The sequence below is a fragment of the Antedon mediterranea genome, chromosome 1, assembly GCF_964355755.1.
Source record: "Antedon mediterranea chromosome 1, ecAntMedi1.1, whole genome shotgun sequence".
In the NCBI taxonomy this organism is placed as follows: Eukaryota; Metazoa; Echinodermata; class Crinoidea; order Comatulida; family Antedonidae; genus Antedon; species Antedon mediterranea.
The window spans coordinates 19,262,367-19,285,466 of NC_092670.1; the positions used below are offsets into that span (position 1 = coordinate 19,262,367).

Below are 23,100 nucleotides of genomic sequence, written 5' to 3' on the forward strand. Positions count from 1 at the left end.
AATGTTATGTCTGTGTAAATTTTATTTGATTCATAAAGAGTATATTCTTGGAAAAGTGAGTATGTGTAAGTTGATCAATATATATTTGAATATGTATAATCAGTTATCTACTGCTTTATATCAATTCATATATACTATTTATAATATATTAAACTACATAAGACCAAACAAAATTGTTTTATTTGTTTAAAAAAGGTACTTTCGTATTTACGAGGCAGGACCGTACATGATCATTTTAAATGCACGAACACGCACGGTCCACAGAATCAATTAATTCGATCTATTTACAATACTTATGTTGATAATAGTTTACTTTGTAACTAAGCAACCATTCTTCCAAATATGGAAGAAGACATTTTACAAACGTTCCGCGAAAGTTCACTGTGTTTTCTTTCAACGTTGTTCGCAAATACCGATTGAAATATAATGATTGTTAATAATTTTTCAAATGAACTAACATTGTTTGTTCAAATTTATTGGAATTTTATATTTTTTGTGTTTATTTAGAACTATTTTACGTTAAAGTGAGCAACAGTACTCAAGTAAGACAAACGTTGTAAAATTAAGATTGGTGGCGCTCTACATAACAATAATATACAAGGCGACGATAAACTAACTGGCAGAGACACAGGTGTACGAAGATTATACAGAATAAACAACAGTAGTTGTAAGTTACCTATATTTCTGTATTCTTCATCTAATACAACATTACTTAAATTAATCATTTAGTTGATGTTTATGCTTAAATCTGTAATTGCAACACGTTTTGTGGTCGTAAAAGTTATCTCCATACTTAGGCCACCAGATCATTAGCTCACGTTGTATTTTAAGTAGTGCTTAAGACGACCACTTGCTGTGTGAGTTGGTTTATCCATCAAAGTTGTTTGGCGCAGCTCAGTTGGTTCTTTGCAGAAATTGTTATTCATTCATCTTATACTTTTGTACATTATTGCATGTATTTGTATGATACATTTAACCTAATAACTTGCAGGAATTGTGGTAATATATAAATGTCATTCTGTCTTTTTCTGTGCAAATAATAAATTGTGAAATGAATCTTAAATAAATCTACAAAATGATGTATAAGTTTTTGTTCTCAACTTTATTTTTCAGGCTTTAACCAACAACTTTATATTTATATAGCATTTTTTCTATTTTCAGACAACTTACCATGGCTTAGCTTGAAACTTGATAGTTTCATTCCAACATTTAAAGTCGTACAGTAATAGTACTAAACAAAATCTGCACGATGACCTAACAAGCTATTAAAGGTGGTGACGATCACCATGGCAATTAAAAACTCGGAATGGAAGGACATGCAATTTACGGTAAGATATTTTTTTTTGACAATATCTTTATTATCATTACTATTAATATTTGTTTCTGTATTAGATATAATTGGTAATGGTTTTAGATTTAAAAAGTGCAAACAAAAGGGGAAAATGGTAAACTGGAGTATGAGACTAATTAACTGGTTAATTAATAAAAACAGGCAATTATAGACAAAACAACTGAAGTTTTAGATATTTTAAATTCTTTTGGTTGGTGAAAACTTGGTAATAAAACAACATGTTTTAATATTATATATTACAAGAACTATGTTTTTATCAAAAAATTTTGTGAGATAATGTAAAATTTCCATCGAAGACAATTTACAAATTAAACATATAAAACGTAGTTTACTGTAACTTATGTAATAATTATAATGGTTAATGGTTATAGATTTAAAAAGTGCAAACAAACAGGAATATTAGAATTGTAAAATTTGCCAGCACCAGAACTGAAGTATGGGAATACGTTCTCATTCAAACTAAGTAACTTTAATTAACACCAGGGCATTTGCTATCCTAGTAAATCTAACAGCCAGAAACAGACAAGCAGTTATGGGCAAAACAACTGAACTTTTAGATTTTTTTAATTCCTTGGTGTTGGTGAAAAGTAATAAAAAACATGTTTTAATATTATTAGGACAAGAACTAAATATATTTATCCAAGATTTTGTAAGATCATGTAACAAAAATTATCAAAATGACAATTTACAAATTAAAAAACATAGTTTACTATAATTTATACAATATTTTTATTTATTTATAATAAAAATGTTAAATCATGTTTTATTAATTGATATGAGACTGTATAGAGACAGTGAATGACTGTATTGTCTGATTTTATAAATTCTTTTATATATAATTGTCAAAGTCCAAAAGACATTTTATACCTCTTTTGCATTTAAACCCCTTATCCTACGAACACTGTGTGTTTGATCATGTAATCTATTCAATAGATTTGAGTATCTTTTTATTTACCCATTTTGTTTGATTATGATTCCTTATAAGTGGCTTATATTTGTTGAGTTATATTTAATAGCTTTAACAAAATATATTTATCCAACTTACTTTTGCGGAATTATTGATTACTGTTCAGACTTTTAAAATAAAGTTAAGCATTTTGACATTTCATACAGGTTGCTGTCCGTATTCGTCCGTTGATGCCATCAGAAATAGAAGCTGGGGCGTCAACAATTGCACACACCATAGAATCAAATGTAAGTTATGGATACTAAAATTTAAAGATGTATTGTCCCCCCGAAGAAATTTTTTTTCTCAATTTTTTTTTAATATGCCATTTTAATGTCACATAATAGTTATTCACTTTAAACAAAAACTGGACCGAAAAAAAAAATATTTACCTAAAACAAAGTAATTTAAAGCAAAAAATACTTAAATTGTCTTAAATGGTTTTTGGTTAAAATTAAATCTTTCTTTTGTCTTTTATAAGTGAAATAATAATTGTTTTTGTTTAAGAAGAAATTTACAGAACAGAATAACTTTATTAAAACTGAAAAATGGCCCATTTAAAGTCTGATTTTATTAATCTTCATTTTTCATGTTTTTAGGGGAAAATACATCTTTAATATAGTACATTTACCAGTAAAAGATAACTTTAACCTTTTTCTTTTATCTATTGGTTTATCGAATGAAAACTTGATCAAAATATTAAAGTGTGATGTCATAATTACACTGTCACTGTAGACCTACTTATTCTCTAGAAAATCCTTCGTTGTAAATAGCATTCATATTTTTAATTCTAATGTAAGACGTTAATGCAATTTTTAATAGTTTTACATTTTTAACAGTATTTTTAACTTTTTATCTTGTATTTTTAATCTGTTATCATACTGCACGTTTTTAAATTGTTGCTATACTGTTGTTTTAATCTACCAAGCAAAGTGAATTTTATGGACAAATAAAATTTCTTGAATCTTGAATTCTCTTGAATCTCTTGTGGGTCTTGAACCCACTGCCTACTGTTCACATCACTAGCCTGCCATTCATACCAAGGTTTCACTGATGATTTAAGCCAAAATAACATCTGACCAGTTTCCTTAACTCCTTTCTACATCACAGTTAGTTCACAGTCAAACGATTATCTCTAATGCAAGATTATTTGTTAACTTGTTCTGTAAATTGCCTTAACAGAAATTCAATAAATTTAAATTAATTTCACATAAGCCTGGTTATGGCTTTTGATCTTCATAACATCCAATTTATTTTGACATATTTTCTGGTTTGCTGTTGGGTATCACATAGACTCTCTTATGCGCGGAACTGACATGACGTTTTTCCTGATTGATTAATCGCACCAGATCAGTTGCGGAACAAAAACGTTTCCTTCAAGCACAATGTCTTGTCTTTTGGAGCATGAAGATTTTGACGTCACATATTTATTTACGCCCTATGCAATTACAACGAGACATTAAAGACAGGTGTTTGCGTTATATTTGATAGCAAAATAATATTAATTGCATATAACTGGAATTTTTTCATATAGCGCCTACCCCAAGCAACCTCAAAGCAACCTACTGCCATTCCCCCTAAAGGCTTCCTCCAATCAGGGAGTTGTAAAATAAACCCTGCTCCAATGTCCCTCTCCAATAACTCTCTCTAATTTAAATTAGTTTACCACCTATACACATTTTCTTACACATACACAGTTTTATCAGCTTTAACTCTAACTTTCACTTTTTTTTGTACTAATGTTTGTTCTTTTTTGTTAGGGTTATGCTTATTTTGTATCTCATTACATTATCATATTATTTGTATTGTATTTCTATATGTTTTTATTTTGATTATGGTTTAGTAATTGTTGTTGACGCAACGGTATATAATAAACAACAATTAATATAATTATAATGTAAAATAGCTATAGAATTTGAATATAAATGATTGAACTCCCAATTATTTGAAATAAGATTTTTTGTATTAGTTATCTGAGGTGCTTTGAAGCTAAGGTTTTTTCATCTTGTGAGGCTCCTCTGTGTAAAATATTGAATAAAAAAAATGTTCAAAACTCTTAATTACCAGTCTTAAATTGAAGGTGGACATATTCACCATCACAGGGAAACACACACAAAAATATATCTAACCATCACAGAGAAACACACAAACAAATATATCTAAGTAACTCCTTACTGTACATATTTATTTACCTAATTGAAATACTTAGTACTAAGAGAATGGTGAATATGACCACTGTATACTTGTCCAGTTCACTTAAATTGATAACCGTAGGCTACTCTGGTCTTCAAATTCCCTGTTGCAGTGTTTTGATTAAAAAACACGGTATTTCCATAGCAACTAATTCCATACACATGGTAGTAATAATAGATTCATATTGTTGGAAAATTCCTTAAAAGGATTTAATTGGTGGAATGTTAATAGTATAGTAATCACATTTGATTTAAACTGACGTCAACTGAAGAAATTATATGATTAAAAACAAATTTGAACAAACTACTTTAAATAATTTGTCCACAATATTGTTTGAACCTTTTTTTGAAATAATAATTACCTTTAGCACTTTTATGTAAGATAGATTTTGTAACTTTGTTAATTGATGTTTTTAATTCGTATAAAACATTTCAACTAGACTACATGTACAGTACATAAATTAATATTGTGTTTTATATTGACATACTGTAGATACACTTTATTCATCAAAAATTGAATATTTTTGTTTTCCTTGTTAAGATATTAGGATATATAATACATTTATATTTCTTACAATTTACATTTGAATGAAAACAATTGACATTATTTTTTATTATTCTTCAGAAAAAACTTCACACTTGATTAAAACTTACACAGTTACAAAGTTCTCATTTTTTTTATGAATTCTAAAATGATTTTTTCCCACTATGACAAGCATTATTGTGATTGTTTGTGTCTAGATGGTGGTGTTGATGGACCCAGCCGAGGATCCTGATGATGTTCTCCGAGTAAATCGTTCTCGGGAAAAGCAGTATGCATTTGACGAAGCGTTTGATATCAAGTCTAAACAGGTACAGTAACATTAGAATATAACACCTAAGTATTTCTTTGTCATTTGGAGAATTGTGGTCACATCATATTAAATACTCCACATCAAGTAACATCAAGAGTTTTTGTTTTATGTTTGTTTTGTTTTTAAGTGCAAATTTGTTATGTTCGCATTATTTCTTGTTACCTGTCTGTATATGAAATCACGATAAGGATCTAACTTTGGATGTATAGGGAACAAATAACGAATTGTTTTGATATTTATACAATGGCACAATTTTTATTTTCATTCAGTGAAAGATTAAATGTTCCATTTTAACTTCATGACAATTTTCTGCCATTGCACATTATTTGTATATTATATAAATTGTAAAATTGAGTAAAAGAAACAATTTTTTTCAAATGACTTATTACGATTTGTATGGCTCATATCCTATCCATAGTACATACAATAAGATTATTATTTTATTGTGTATCTCTCATTGAATTGATTTTATTGAGTAAGGTTGAGAATACTACAATAATAGCGTACTGTGCTATTTTCCTCTTAATATTGACAATATGATTTTCCGCCTACTGTTAACAATGTTTTATAGATTTTTACTAGTAACATTGTCAAGCACGTATTATGTCTACCGACATCAAGCACGTATTATGTCTACCGACAATAATTTATATTATACAATCCCATTCCATCAATCTGCAGTTTGAACATAACCATCTAATTAAATTGGTTTAACAACATTTTTTTTAATGACAGAACTATAATTGATATAAAGATTCTGAAATTGTGTTTTAGTGTCTACTTTATACCTCAGTTAATATTATGTTTATTGTAACGAAGAGTAATAAATACATGCTGCACACAATAACAGCCCTTAAAAGAAAGATATGTTTTATTTTTAATGGGTACAATAAAATCCAGGCCCTGTTGTATTTTGTAGATCTATGATAATGGTAATCTTTCGTTTCAGAATAATAACCAAAATAAAAAACGGTAATTCTATAGAAATTATTGATGCATAATAAGCATAAAAGGTGGTTCCTATGAAGAAGTGGTAACTGTGCCTACAGTATATTAAACTTATTCACCTCATAGTCACATGGAGGTCATAGTATCTTTATTTTTCCATTTATAAGTACGTTAACAGAAATTTGTTTTGAAAACTGGCATATTATATAATATCAATAGAACAGTAAAAATACACAGAAAAATAGCACTACAACAACACAAAAGAATCTCAAATAAAAAGTGGCTAAAAGATTAAAAATTACAAGCCTGTGTATAAGTAAGATATTTCCTATGTACCGAAGTGACATGAAACCTATTCACCTGGGTTAATAACTAAGCTTGAACGAGCCCTATGAACTTTTACTATGATTTGATTGTCTTATTATCTACTTTTAAAACATTTCATTATTTCTGTACACTGTTTTATATCTATCAGTATACAAATATTTACTGACTTCGGGATATAGTATAGTCTCCACCCGAGTCTCCAGGTCACTAAGGACAATGCAATAAATATTTCTTCATATTTCTGTCTCGCTAAAGGTACTAAATTTTCTAAGTCAACTCATACACAAATTAATCATTGTAGGCTATAGAGGCTAGGGCTAGCTACGCAATCGTTGCGCATGTGGATTTTGATTGTATTGTATTAAAGAAGAAGATAGAGAAAACAGACATGCACAGTTTAGCCGGGTTGTAGATCGAGGGCATGACAATAACTATAGACCAGAGATTAACCAATCGGATGCCGTCAACTGAAAGGTTCCGGAATATAATTTTTAATGGATACTTGTCAAATTTAGCTTAATGGTACCGGCTTTAAATGTGTAGATTGTGTAGTTTGATTAAGTTGATCTATTTGAACACCTTTATACTTCACGATGTAATTAACTCACTGTCGCCAGCCATTTAACACACATCAAACACAGCGAATGAACTATGTATACAAACTCGACGCTTATTATTATTGAATAAAAGCTTTTAATGTATTGTTTTACTTGTTCACTTAAGTTTCTTCTCCATTTTTAAGGTTTAGTTTGGATTGTCAGATGCAAGGACACTCTTAATCATTGTTAACAATGTGTGGTTACCATGTTACATGTTGCCAGCCACTCTATACACTTCAAATACAGCGAAAGATCTGTACATAGAAATAATGTTGTTATTGAATGAAAGCTTTCACACCTGTATATTATTTTAAATGTTCACAATTTTAATGATACTGCTTCTCCATTTAAATTAGTTTTAGTGTATTAGGTTAAAAAACACTCGTAAAGCTCTGTCTACACTACAAACTAGTTCGACACTAAAGTGTGATGTGCCCACATGTGGTAGTGATATGGTCAAATATGGTAGTGATATGATATCATCATGTCCATATATGGGCACATCTTTTTTTTTGTATCTTACTACATATATTTTTTTAACTAACAACTTGCTTATAAAGCTTAATGAAACTGTTTATATAACCACTCTCAGGAAATCCTTTCCCACCACCCACACTGATAATATAATAAAATTCAATTTTTATCAAAATGTTGCTAGTGTATTTGAGACTTGTTATTTCGTTTATCATCATGAAATGTCATCATGTTGAAATTGTTTTTAAAAATTAATAATTTATTTACAAGTTCACATAATTATCTTGTCAGTTTTAACACCATTTGCCCACATCTAATATTTTCTTGATGCCATATAAATGACCATTATGTTCAATACATGACTGCTTTAATAATATGATAACAAAATTATTAGCAACACATTGCTATAATAGAGTTACATGACAAAAGGAACAAGGTTAATCAATTATTTCTTGTCTTTTTAATGGCATGATGTACTTAGTTGTTATAGTAACAGTAAAATATGGGACATAACAATGATAATATAACATCCCATTTTTTTTTTATTTCTCTAATAAAATTCCAGTTTGATTCTTCTACAATGTCTCCCTTATTCGTTTAGACTATTAAAGTAAAACAATAATGAGTGTGGATTCTTCTGAGATACTGTTTGAGGTAAATTCCCACCTTTTGACAGCTAAAATAAAATGATCAACTTTTGTTATTATTATCTTTTTTTTTTTTTAATTATCCCTCATTTTCTTGACCCGCCTTGGCTAACTCTTACCTGCCTTCCAAAATCATATAAAGCTCTGTCTACACTATCAAACTAGTTTGATAAACAAAAGCGTGATGTGCCCAAATATGGCAGTGATATCCCAAAATATGGCAGTGATATTCCCAAATGAATGAATGATAAAAGTTTATATTTCAACTTGGCTTCCCCTCGTTGCAATATAACCTTTCATCATTCACCTCATGCCATTATTTGTACGATTACATTCATAAACATTCATTATTTTGTATAATATTGAAAGAACGCTTACAAATAGTTTGCAAATAAATGATATGTACAATAGGTTGTGATATAATTTACAAGATCATTTGAAACTTTTCTACTAATCTTCTTTTTTTTTAGGTGGGAGGGGGTTACCACCAGTGCTCTTTTGGTAATACTTTCATGTTATTACACTGGAGCATTATTCGTTTTTCACTTGTTTTTGACAGGAGGAAGTCTATCAAAAGACGGCTAAAATTTTAATAGATGATGTCACCGAGGGGTTGAATGCTACAGTTTTTGCTTATGGAGCCACAGGTGAGATTTCTGTGTTTTTTTTTTTAACAATCACCATTGCAATATTGTTTAATATCGTAACCTACTTTTGAGTCCGTGTTTACTTTGTGTTCTGTCAGAGATATAAGATGATATTAATTGTTATAAAAACACTCCAAGTTTCTAATAATAGCAAGGATATTAAATTGCAATATTGTGGTTCTTCGGATAATCAAAATTTAATTGATGATAATGGAAAGAAAACATACGGAACTAATTAAAAGATGCTTTGAAGATGAAATTAATCGATATTGGTAAATTTAAAAAAAACAAGACTTAGAAAATGCATGACTATGATTAACTTTCCTCTACAGTAATTATCAATATTAAATTGACTTTTTAAGATGATATTTAATAAATTATTAAAATGCATTATTTTAATGAATTAAAGGATATTAATTGAACTTTATAAAAATATGTAAATTGAAACAATCTAAAGTAGAATGACTATTAGTATTGTAAATATTGTTTTGTTAATTAAAAAAAAAGAATTAGAAAATGTATGACAATGACTAAGATTCTTCTGCTGTAATTATCAATATTGAATTAACTTTTTATGATGAACAATTAATAAAGTGCATTATTGTAATGATTGATATTAAACTTTATGAAAATATGTATTGAAACAATCTTATAGTAGGAATACTATTATAAATAATTTTCATAATGTTGCTGTTGTGTACAACAATTCTAAATTCTTGTAAAATACCCATATTCCAATTTCAGCATCTAAGTCCCAATCTTACTGTATGCATCATTTTACTTCTCATAGGTGATGTAAAATGTACTCTAAATGAAACTTACATATATAATTTGAAAGTAAAAACCTGATTTTATAATCAAATTATTTCTGATCCACAAAACAAATTAGATAATTATCTTAATAAGCTTTCAGATGAAGCCTTGGAAAGGCATGTAAAGTAACTTGATATTTGTCTAATGGTCAACCAAATTACGATAATCAAATTAAGAATTAAGACACAGTAAGAACCCTATGCAGGAGATCCATAGCTTAGTTTACTGATTACTTGTTCAAGTATTTTTAGGATCTTGTCTAATCTCCTGATTCTCTGTGCAATTAGGCAGGTCAGAAGGTCATACACGGCATGTTCGGGGGACAAACCATACATTGTTCTAAGGGAATTTGTCTGAATTAACTAGGCTTGTTGGGTTAAGACCCACAGCTGGGGAGCATTAAGCCCAGATAAAACATAGCTCAGTAGGAACTCTGTTTCTCTAGGTCAGTGTATTTTCATGTTCTTCCTTCAAGTTTAAGAAAAATAAATGTTATGAATTTAGTCCATTGTTTCTGTTGATTGTAACTTCCGTTAATGTTCTTTCCAAATTAGATAGTTTTGCCACTTAATCTTGATATGAATCAATTCATTATTACCGTATATCGTCTGATATAATCCCACCCCCCTACTTTTTGGGGTGAGACTAGTATACCCGGGGAAACCCTGGTTCAGGGAAAAAAAATTATTGGTAAGCATTTCTTGTAAAACCTCACCTGAACTCGCTAGACAGAGGCTATACATCAGACCATAAGTCAATACTGGGACTATACTTAAAGTAGGGGGGTGGGGTTAGACCTGAAGTGGTATTATACAGTACTCGAGGATATACAATAATTGATAAAGAAAAGTTACTACAGTATTAACTAGAAAGCCACTCCGGGAGTGCATACCTCCGCCTACAGTAAAATTCTCCTACATCAGATTTCTCCGGTATTAAAAAAAAATATATATATATTTGTGTGTGTCTTAATGCTGTTTCTGATTTAGGCTAATTTCACTACAAGCATGTGTATGCGAGTTTGGTGTAATGGTTATGTAACAAGCCTTTCAACAATTAACAATAGCTTCAGTTGACTAACAATAGAACAGCAACGCGAAAATCAAACGAGTGAATTTGAAAAGAAATAGGTTTTTTTAAACTACTCGCATAAAAAAACGTGCCCATTAAATCAAATTATGTTTTAAAATTACGAATCAGAAATTATAACTCTTGCCTCTTGTAGAAAAATGAAGTTTTTTGGACAAGTAGTTTTCGAGAAAATGCAATTAAAGTTTACTTGTTACTTTAAGACTGCTCGCCGGCTTTTGAAAAAATGTTTCCTATCTTTTAACACTAGTAGGTCTGAAAAGTATACTAAAAATTGGTCAGAATTGGGACCGTGGTCCGAAATGGTCCCAAAATTTAATGGAATTGTCCTTGACCACATATCTATCTGTACATTCATTTTGGTAAAGATCTTGTAATTACTTTTTGAGTAATCCTGCTAAAAAACAAACAGACAGACAGACAGACAGACAGACAGACAGACAGACAGACAGACAGACAGACAGACAGACAAACAGACAAACAGACAAACATACAAACATACAAACAGACAAACAGACAAACAGACAAACAGACAAACAGACAAACAGACAAACAGACAAACATACAAACATACAAACATACAAACATACAAACATACAAACATACAAACATACAAACATACAAACAGACAAACAGACAAACACACGCTACCGATTACATATACCTCCTTGGCGGAGGTAAATAATCAATGTACATATAAAAATGCAATATTTTATGCTAATTTAGAAAAAAGATTGTACATTCAAGTACAAAGAAAAGGTATCACACACTGTTTTGTATAATGTTGTGTAATAAAACTGTGGAGAAATATAATATTATAAATAAATAATTTGTTCTTTATATGATAGGTGCTGGGAAAACGTATACAATGCTTGGAACGGATGATGAACCAGGAATTATGGCACGTACGCTAAACGATCTTTTCAAGGCAATTGAATCCAAGAGTGAAGACAATATTTATAAGGTCACAATGTCATATTTAGAGGTCAGTTAATGACATTTTCTACATTAACTCTTGCAATTCCGGCCCATGAGTCTGGTTTTCAGAATGTATTATAATGACATACAGTAGTAGGACCTTCGGGACCTTAATAGATATATAGTTTATTTATAATTTGTTGTGTATTTCTAGATTTATAATGAAATGATCCGAGATTTACTGAATCCCACGGGAGAAGTACTGGAACTACGCGAAGATGCTTCCGGAAATGTACAAGTTGCTGGCATATCTGAAATATCAACACGTTCTACACGGGAGGTAATAGAAAATTGTTATTAATTAGGTAGTCTTTTTTACTCCAACTAATGACTTTTTGGTTTAAGCAGCATTTGAAATTCAGTAGTGGTATCGGAAGAGAACTTGGATTTGATAAAAAGTTGTTTTAGTCCCCTTTCTGCACTATTTGAAGACAGTAGAAGATTGTCTCCTGTGGCTATATTCTCCATTTCCACTTTTAAACATAAAATTTTGAAAAATCTCCAATCTAAGTGAATACAATTTAAGGAAAATACTTAAATATTTATTGAGTTAAGTGAAATACTTAATATTTAATGGAAATACTGTATTTTATCTGAAGTGTAATTGGTGAATAGGGCCACAGGTGTGCTGATCTGGGTAGGCACTGCACTGTGGCTGATATGTGTTGGTAGACGGCTTAATCCAAATTTCATCTGAGGACATACATCCACATTTTAATATTACAGTATCGTAATACTTCTTTCTTCATCAGATTATGAATTTACTGGTACAGGGAAATAAAGAACGTACCCAAGAACCCACAGCTGCTAACAAGACCTCATCACGTTCACATGCTGTACTACAAGTTACTGTCAAACAACGCAGTCGTACTCGCAACATATCACACAGTATAAAAGTTGGCAAACTGTTCATGATAGACTTGGCTGGCTCAGAGAGGGCATCGCATACCAAAGTAAATGTTTAACAATTTCTGTTAATTTTTTTTTCAAATGAAACAACAGTCGGCAAGAAACAGTAATCTTCACCAAATCTTTTTTTTATAGAATCGGGGCAAAAGAATGATAGAAGGAGCCCATATTAATCGTTCACTACTTGCTTTGGGCAACTGTATCAATGCTTTGTGTGAAGGGGGCAAGTATGTTAACTACAGAGACAGTAAAATTACGCGCCTATTAAAAGTAAGTCTATTCATATTTTTAGTCTCTATATCTAATCTTTTGTGATCATTATTTTTTTTTTCGTTTTATTTTTTCACTAAAAATGTTATAAATATTGCATTGCTAATTTTACAGTTCACAATAATAATTTGTCTTTACAGGATTCTCTTGGTGGAAATTGTCGAACAGTGATGATAGCTCACCTGAGCCCTGCCAGCTTATATTATGAAGAGTCTAGGAACACCTTGTTGTATGCAGACAGGGCTAAAAATATTAAAACCAAGGTACCTTGTTGTAAATTTCTATATTGCTGATCATTTTCTTTGTTGTGTATTCAACCATTATTACAAATATCTGTGTTATGTTTGCAGATAAAATTGGTTAAAAAAATTTGCATAATTTTCTTCCCAGGTACGGCCAAACATGATGAGCGTGTCTTATCACATTGCTCAGTATACCAGTATTATTGCAGATCTCAGAAAAGACATCTTAAGACTTAAGTCAAAGATCACAGACCAGGAGTCTGAGATACAGAAAACAAAGTCCACATCAAGGATTCAAGAAATACACTGTAAGGGGGAACATTTTACTGCGGAAGGCCTATATCTTGTATTTTCGTATTTAGTATAATTGCAGTTTTTGACTTCAATTACCTCAACACTAATGATTCCATTGTATACTGTCAACTGGTATATGTAGTTGTCACTAACCAATAAAAATTCACATATCAATCCCATTTTTTATAGTGGGCTTGATATTTGTATTTTTATATGGTTAGTGACTATATGTGATATTTTTATATTTTATATTGTGAAATTGTTTGGAAACAAATTTTTATATATTTCTAATGGCTAAATTACATACATACATACTGCTTTTTATTATATATTTATATTTTCCATAAACTATGAGCTCAATGTAATTGCCTTTTTAATGAATAACTTTGACTTTGACATCATTCTATTTTCTTACAGCTGAGGTAGAAAGAACTTCAATCATGCAAGATCGCAGTGAAATGGAGCGGTTACGAGACCTGCTTACCGAGAACTTTCAGAAGCGAATGTTGACTCGGCAACAGTTGATTGAATTGGAATCTCATCGGTTTGCACGTGCCATTGACAGTAATAAGTACATAAGTATTGTAGCCGGGTGAGTAGGCTTTTTTATCAGAAAACACTGCATGTTTATGTAATAGACTCCAGTACTCAAAAGCAAGGCTCACTATTGTTTTAATTACATAAGATAAAAACAAATTACTCTACTTAAATTAAAACAAGGGATCATTTTATTTGCATTTTAATTTTTAAAAAGATTTGAGCAAGAAAGAACAAGAAAAGCAACTCATAGCAAAAGTGATCGCAAATACAGTATGCGAAAAGATTTGGATAGTGACGACAATGAAAGTCTTGTGTCGGAGCCCATGGAACCATTAGAAGTGACAGTGGCTCGTGAAGAGGTCGCAAAACTAATGGCACAACAAAATCATTGGAAAGATCGAAGTCAAGAACTACAAGAAAAAATAAAAGATTCACAGGAGATTTCAATACGTTTGGAAGCTGAAATGCCAAAGCGCGTAAGCAGCCAAGAACAACGTGAGATTTTACAAATGCTATGCAAAGTTCATGAGCTTGAGATCGAAAACATGGAATTGAAATCATTTGCTCTATTGCATCAAAATGTTATACGTCAGAAAAATGTGACAATCTCACAATTCCAGATGAACAAAAATCTCAGCGAAGCAATTATACTACAACAACGAATGCTGCTCACTGACAACGGTGTTCACATTCCAAACGAACTTGAAGAAATGTACGAAAAATATTCTCAATTAACAATCGAGGACCTAACAGCAATAAACGATGACAATTCTATTGAGAACCAGTTAGAACGTGCTGCATCTTTGTTAAACATCCGTGCTTCGGAACCGTATTCATATGGAAAAGAAAAAACTGATTTACCAGAAAAAGAATCGCCAGCAAAAGTTGCTAGTCAACCAAGAGTTTTCAATATTAGTCCGAAATCAAAACAGATTCGTGAGCATGCCATTATGGCAGGTCTCTCGAAGCTGCAGGTTGAGACCTCAAGCGATACGAAATCATTGGCGAAAAGTTTAATAGATTTGAATGAACATCCCTTCAATAACGACTTAAAGACTGATACTGACCAATCAAGATTCAGTAAGTCAATGCAGAGTCTGGATAGTATAGATTCCGAAACTGAAGGTAATGACAAAAGAGAAATTATGAGAAAAACTCATAGAATAGCTCTTGTGGCAGCAAAAAGAAAATCAAATCAGTTTAATAAATATGACAAACGAAGCTTGCATAACGAGCGAGGGATTCTGGCTCTGAATTCAGTACATGAACTCACAGAGTCAGATATTGAAAACGATATTATGGCTTCTTTTGTACGTCCTACAAAGGTCAACAGATTGCAATCCAATGTGAACCCATTTAAGATGTCTCCATCAGCTACAATGATCAGTGAAAGGTCAGATGTTGTTTCCATGACATCTTACAATAAAGGGGTTCCAGGATCAAGAATTCGCTATCCAAAAGTTTCACCAAGGAAACAAATTGATGAAAAGAAGAGGGCCAGACGAGTTTCTGAACATGTACAGGTAGGAAAACAGATGTTTATTATTTGTATAACAGAAGTTCAATTATATTTGTCCAGTATAAATTATTTTTTGCTTATTGATAGAAATTTAATTGCTTCACACTATTACTCAAATGTTTTTTAATTGTAGGGTACACAGTCAAAAACTGCTGCCATAAGAGCTAGGCCTTCTAATTCTGAACCACATATACAACCAAAAAGATCAATTCAAAAGCCGTACAACTGGAGCCAAGAGGGCCGAACTCGAGGTCCACCAAAGGCTACTAAACATTCTATCAGGCTCAATGCAGGTAGAATCATTTGAAACAGTTTCTTCTATCCTACTCACCTAATTTCTGTACTGTCACTCTGAAGAATTATGCTTCCATCTATTTCTTTCTTTTTTTATTCTTCCCTCTTGTAATTTTTATTCATCCATAGCATTCTCATAAATGCAAAAAAATAAAACTTCAAAATACTCTAACTTCAATTTATATTGAATTTATGACAATGGATTTTCTCTTCTTTTTAGTTGATCAAGACATCGGTCGCTTTGAAAGCATTGCAACACCTCCATCTATTGTTCACCAAGCCGGTACTGACAGAGGAAAAGGACAAACAATTCAAAAATCTTATCGAGGTATTGCTTCAGACAGTCTGTGTTATTTTTTCAATGTTGTTCAAAGATTATAGGCAATATTCCTATTTCTTTATACTGTATTTATGATTACAGTTAAAAATCTTAAAAACCAAAAAGTCCATTAATCAACTTAAATTAAAAAGTAATATAATATATAATAAAAACGCCAATCATTTAAATACTTCTTTGCTTAGGATTTGTATTACAATTTTCTAATTACAAGTCTTGTTATCGTAGTGACATCTGATAAACAAGATGGAACACCAACAAACGGTAATCAGCATAAACGTTTAACAAAACGCAATACATACTCAGTGTCCAAGAACCAGCCTAACACTCTTGCTATATCAGGATTTACTATGCCAAGACAAGAGAGAGTAGGAGGCAGAAAATACTAAGAGAGGATTAACCTTCTAGTGCATCTAGTTACTGAAAGTGTTGATGTTGTTTCAATCAAATACTCAAAAGTTTTGGATTGTAATGTAGTTTTTCAAGGTAGTACTGATGTACTAAGACAATTGATAGAGTGAAGATGAATTTCTGACGGCCCAACACTGCATGCAACAGTGTGGTTTGTTGCCAGTCTGCGTTGTGGAGAAAGAAATTATTAATTGACAAACACTTCAATTGACTTAACATTGTGAAAGAAATTGTACACACAACTGTGATGGAGAGAAGTTTACTGATGAAAAATATCTACATGCAACCGTGCTGAAGAGAATTGCTGATGGAAAATCTCTACATGCAACTGTGCTGGAGAGAAATTGCTGATGGAAAATCTCTACATACAACTGTGCTGGAGAGAAATTACTGATAGACCAACAACACTGGATTGATGCCAAACAATGCAGTATAATTACTGTTAGATGGCTAGTATTAGAATTAAACAGTATTGGTTTTTACTAAATGCCTTGATTTTTTTAAAAGATCATTGAAATTATATTTTATTCTATAAGTGTTAAATTTGATGAATATTTTTCATTTTTAAAACTATGAATTGTGAACAATATTTGTATTAATTTTAATCTTTTTAAAGAAAATATGCCAAATTATATAATAATAATCATTTTGTAGAAAATTTACTCATATTGACATGATGATGCTTTTTTAAATTTAATAAAATAAGTGGTTCCGTCCAACAGACACCTACTATTGAAATGAATCTTCATCTTCGTCATTATCATTACATATATCATCATCATTACATATTTCATCATCATCACTATAATCTTGTCAACATCATCATTATGAAAAATGCATTATTTCTAACACTTTCTACAAGGTTTTACACTTACTAGCTTTCAAGTGTTTTTTAATTAAAAGTTGTTTCATATAAAAATTATTGATTTATTGATGTTCAAACAATGAATATTCTCCAATACAAGATGTATTGTATAGTAAGAGACAACAGGTTGTTTTTAAACAGTTTAATTAAAACCACATTTTCAGTTACACGACATTATTCAATTGTTCCAATTTCCAAAGTTCGCGTTTGATAATGAACTGCGCAATTGATTGGAATAGCCATTATATACAACCTAGGATGTAGGCCTAATATAGGCTACCAACGAATATTGTTATAAGGCGTAACATATCTTATCATTTCCAGTGAAAAGATATTTCTAGTTACTATATCCGTCCATTTTATAATGGTTGCTACTTGCTACAAAAAAACTCCTCTTTTGCAGCTTCAACTTCAACCCGGCTGTACTTTAAATACAGTGAAGACCATAAAATGGCACCCTTCAGTTATTCCCTGAAGCCTATTATTTCCACTAGGCGAATTTGTTCGCGCGAATCGAAAGCGTCATGCTATGCGCATGCGTATTCGAGTTTCTGTCTGTCATACTTCCTTCTTCTTCTAAAGGCGGCAAAACTGATAAAGATACTTATGATATATTTTCTGCCGCAGATATTTTTTAACGATACTGCCAAAGATTCGATTTGTGAAAAGGATTGTCAAACAATTGATTCAGTTAATACAGTAGTATAGATCATTAAGATCATTTTTTTAATAAGGTTAAACAAAAACATGAATTGTATCCATGGGTATTTAGTTAGGTACATTTAGTAGTGCAATAATGTTATTTATAGTTTACTTACCGACCAATTCCAATTGGTAATTTGTATTTTATAGACTTGTTTTTTTGTTATATTTTTTCAAGGTATCAGATAGAACTGGTTTTATTCAATTTAAAATATACGGTAACAATAGCGATTATTTAAATATAGGCCTATGCGTTAGTATTCGTTTTACACAATACACAGTAGCATCCAATAGGATTTGAAGCACACGTACTTCATACGCATGCTCGCAAAATGCTGTGATTGGTTCCGGGACCGTGTAGTTCCGAATAACCAAATTCAACATATTGTACTGAAATAATATTATCATCTTTTCTATATTATGTTGTGGCTGATTTTGCAAAAATATTGGAAATCGTTGCTTTTCTGTCTGCCATCAAGTACGTGTATACTTGAGTACAGTATTGGTCTTTATTGAAACAGAAAAGAGTAAAGTAAATAAATAGTTACAAAGAACTTAATTTATGCTATTTCAAAGAATCTTTTTATATACAGGTAATTATGAAATAGTTGACATTAGGTCAATTTAATTTTTAAAAATCAATTTATTACGAAATTATTATATACTATATTTTGACGATTGATTTCCTTGCTTGCAACTTTCAAGACAAATAAACACAGAAGTTAACAACACCTTGATAGAAAAGTTGGTAATTATCCCCGAAACCTCGACTAAGAAATACCGGAATGGTGTCCGGCGGGGGATAGTTTATTACCATTAGTTAAGGTCCTATGTAAAGCACCTAGAGGGGTCAGTGATCCATTAGGCGCTATATAAATACTGTTTATTATTATTATTATTATTATTCAAGGGTAATAGAAAGTTTTATTGATTGTTTAACTTTATTATGGACAAATATATTAATTTTAGTGTAAAATAATAAACATTATTGATTTTCAATTGAGTATCAATGACTTTGGATAAGTTATTATTTATCACGACATGCCTACTTCTAAATACAAGCTGTTGCATTTAACGCACTTTAAGTTTCGCCATTAACATTGACACTTTCATTGTCAGCAGCAGCTAGTCGTTGTCAACAGTGCGTTTCTCTTATATCTGGCTAAACGTCAATATAAACAATGTTTTATATTATAGCATTGCTTCTAGTTATCGCTACGCCTGGTTTTTCACAGATCATCCGCGGAAGGGGTTGTAAGTATTTCATTATTATTACTATTACAACTGTTGTTTACCCGGTACTAGCTTTAAACTATTTTGAAATGTAAATAATGTATGTCTACAAATTCTGGTTAGACCTGTACTTATTATTAACTAGGAAAACCAGACAAAAGACTCGTCATAACAGCTTTATTCTGCTTAGTATTTAACTACTGATAACTCCTGATTACTACTAATATATAGAGCTCAGTTCAATAGACACACTTTTGCACAAATGCATAATCTTTTTTTGGTTTTTTATTTGTCTTGTATCATAATTATAGCATTTGAAGAAGATGCCCACTGTTTTTATTGGGGCTTGTCATCTTTTAAGACGTTCGACGACAGGTTGTACAACTTCAATGGCGGTGACCACACCTATACACTCGCCGCAGACTGCTGCCACAAGTCTTTCCACATAACTGTATGTCGTTATGGTTTCGGGTGCCAACCATCTAACAAGTGTCCATTGGTCGTTACTATCACTACAAAGGATGAACCAGAGGAGATTCAGCTGACTGGAGCATCCGGTTTTACAGCGCCAGTAGTAATGATCAATGGCACAGTGCAAGAGATGCCATTGGAGACAACCTCCGATATCTCTTTGACTAGGGTTTCAGAGTCAATCGTTATAACTAGTAGAAAGTATGTTTATTTCATTCTCTTCTGATTACGTCTTCGTCTGTAGATTACTCCATTCATCCCAGGTCACCACAAACATAATAGTTATTAGATACTTATATTCTAATTTGGTGAACCCTATTTTGTATTTCTCCTAATTACTAGTTAATTCAGTAAACAATAGTGTAATGTCTCCTTTTTGTCTGTTATAGTTTTACGGTTATATGGGATGGTCTGCATACGATTACTGTACACGTAATTAGTGACTATAAATTCTGTACATGTGGACTATGTGGTTGCTACTCTAACATGAAGAATGACGATCTTAAGAAGCCAGATGGAAATACTGCATTTACAGTCGATGAGTTCGCAATTTCCTGGATAGAGGATTCCTTATCAGGTACGATGAATACAGTACTTTCTGAGGCGCAGAGATATTACTGTCGTCGAGCAATTCATATATGCATAACACATTCCTAGAAATAGATTGAATATTTAACGAGGTCCAGCAACATTTCTACCTTCTTATTATACCTCTAGATATAAATATTCCTAAAGCTAGTAGTACGGATGAATCTCAATTGATGGCCACTGGTATTTGTGAGATTTTGGAATCTTCAGAATTTGCAAGTTGCCATTCTGTAAGTTATTCTACTAATTAAAACTATAGAAACAGACGAGTAGAAATTAAATCCATATGATATCAATTTCTCTGGTTTAATCATCACTCGATTGTATTTTATCCCAGAACCATGAATAATATACGTAGGTCATACTTTGCATTAGTTGTATATAAAACATCAAAGAAAGAAGGCATTCCGTAAACATCATATTCTTTTCCAGAAAGTAAAAGTTGATGATTATAAACAGCAATGCATCGATTATCTTTCTACTTGCCGACCAAACGACTTTGATGAGTGTACATGTAGTGCTCTCAGTGGATATGCATTAAAATGTGCAGAACAAGAAGTCTATGTAAATTGGCGCAATGAAAGTTTTTGTCGTAAGTGTTGTAATGCAAAGTAGTCTTAAATGATTACAAATGTACAAACGTTATTTGTATTGAAACAGTTTTTCCTTTTTCTTCTTTAGCGGCAAGTTGTCCAGCTAATGCTCCTTACAGCATGTGTAACAAGAACTGTTCTATCGGTGGATGTAATGGCACATTAGAAAGCTGCACTGGGCCTAAGTATTGTGTGGCCGGGTGTCAATGCCCAGAAGGTGCTTTCTTGCATGATGGCGTATGTGTACTGCCTGATGAGTGCCCATGTTTATATCAGAATTCAGAGTATCCTAATGGGGAAGAGTTCTATGATGGTGAGAGATGTCAAAATTGGTATGTTTCTGCATATTTCTAGCTGTTACTTGTAGTCGACAATATCTTTATTGGTAAGATAAAAACCACCGCAGGACTGGTATATAATAATGTTTAATCTGTTTTTAGTTCGTGCTCAGGAGGTAAAACGGCATGCATGGACATCGATTGTCAAAGTAAGTTTGCTTATTAAAATATATATTTTAATGTAGGCCTAGTATGTAGCTGGTCTAACTAGTATTGATGTGTTATAGATGATATCAATTGCATTCGTTTTTCTTTTAGTTGCTATACGAGAAGATTCAAGGTCGAAACAAGCTCCAGTAGCTTCTATTAATTCTAGTACGTATACTATCTAAAGCTTGGTTCCCACTAGAACGTAACGCAAGGACGTAAACGCAACGCAAGCGTTTTAACCAATGACAAGCGAAGTTATAGACAGTTAGCAATCACAAGCGAATAAGCCATCGCTTGTGATAGGTCAATTCACTTGCGTTGCGTTACGTCCTTGTGTGTGCTTAATATTAAACTTTTCACTGTATATTCAATACAATATGTATTATTGATTTTTTTAAACTGCACATTTTAAATTTCACTTAATCTTGTTTAAAGCACTTGATAAATTTCGAAAGATAGAGGATGTAGCGTTACAGCGGAACAACATTCATGTCACGTATGCTTCACTGTCCGACTGTGCTGAGATGTGTGTTAATGAAACAGCTTTCAGGTGCCTTTCGTTTGACTATTCAACCGACAGAGGTGTATGCTGGTTGCAAAATACAACTAATAAGTTAGCGAAGACCTACCTACGATTCGACAAGAACAAAGATTACTACGAGCTAATGGGTAAGAATTGGTGGATACGCTGTTTTTTAATGTTTAACAGTGATTGCCATTCCAAATATACCAACTAGGAGTATGTCTCTTACCTGATAATCAAGAGTCCTCTTTGCGAGACGTGTCACTAAATTGGCACCTTTTAAGGATAGTACTTACTCGGTTGCTCGGCTGAAACTTAACATTTACTTTTTCTTTTTTCCACAGTTGACGAGGAAGATCCTGAATATGGTATGTAAATTGATTAATGTACCTATTTAAGTACAATTTTGTTTTTAAATTGTTAGAAAGTTTTCTTTTCCTTAAGGAATAATTTAGATTTGCCCTGACAGCGCTTTGGTCTTTTTTTTTTTTTTTTTTTTTTTTTTATAGAAAAGCGCTTTATAATAATAAATCTATATAGTATAGTATATAAGTATACAATAAACATTCAGTTTACTTAAATGTACTGTCATTTCATTTTATATCATGGTATTAGTATCTGCCTATGTTATTTTAAATAGCATTTTGAAAATATATTTCAGGAAGTATTGCATGTGATTTTGAGAACGGTTTTTGTGGATACACTTTCGATGGTGACATGGTCTTCAGCTGGACTCGTGCAACAGGACGCACTAAATCTTATTCTACGGGGCCAAAATATGATCATACGTTGGGAGATAACCGAAATGGTATTACTTTTTCTAGTAATTAGAAATAAATAATAACAGTGTTTTAAAGAATGAAATCAAGTTCGGCACTACTCAAGGAATGAATTGTGTGATCTTAGTCTTAATGAATATGCTAGAATGCAATATTAGAAATATTACTTATAAAACC

General features: G+C 31.6%; 1 protein-coding gene across 1 annotated transcript; it reads left to right on the forward strand.

Moving 5' to 3' along the window:
- The first annotated feature begins 606 nt into the window (after positions 1-606).
- On the forward strand, positions 607-19,252 carry LOC140060683 (kinesin-like protein KIF19). The gene is made up of 16 exons (XM_072106998.1): positions 607-667; positions 1,162-1,328; positions 2,465-2,545; positions 5,231-5,341; positions 8,898-8,985; positions 11,736-11,872; positions 12,020-12,145; positions 12,618-12,818; positions 12,910-13,044; positions 13,185-13,307; positions 13,435-13,594; positions 13,998-14,172; positions 14,335-15,643; positions 15,773-15,932; positions 16,154-16,261; positions 16,499-19,252. The coding sequence occupies exons 2-16, from the start codon at positions 1,287-1,289 to the stop codon at positions 16,657-16,659; spliced, it is 3,117 nt and encodes a 1,038-aa protein (XP_071963099.1). The 5' UTR covers positions 607-667; positions 1,162-1,286; the 3' UTR covers positions 16,660-19,252.
- The last annotated feature ends 3,848 nt before the right edge of the window (positions 19,253-23,100 follow it).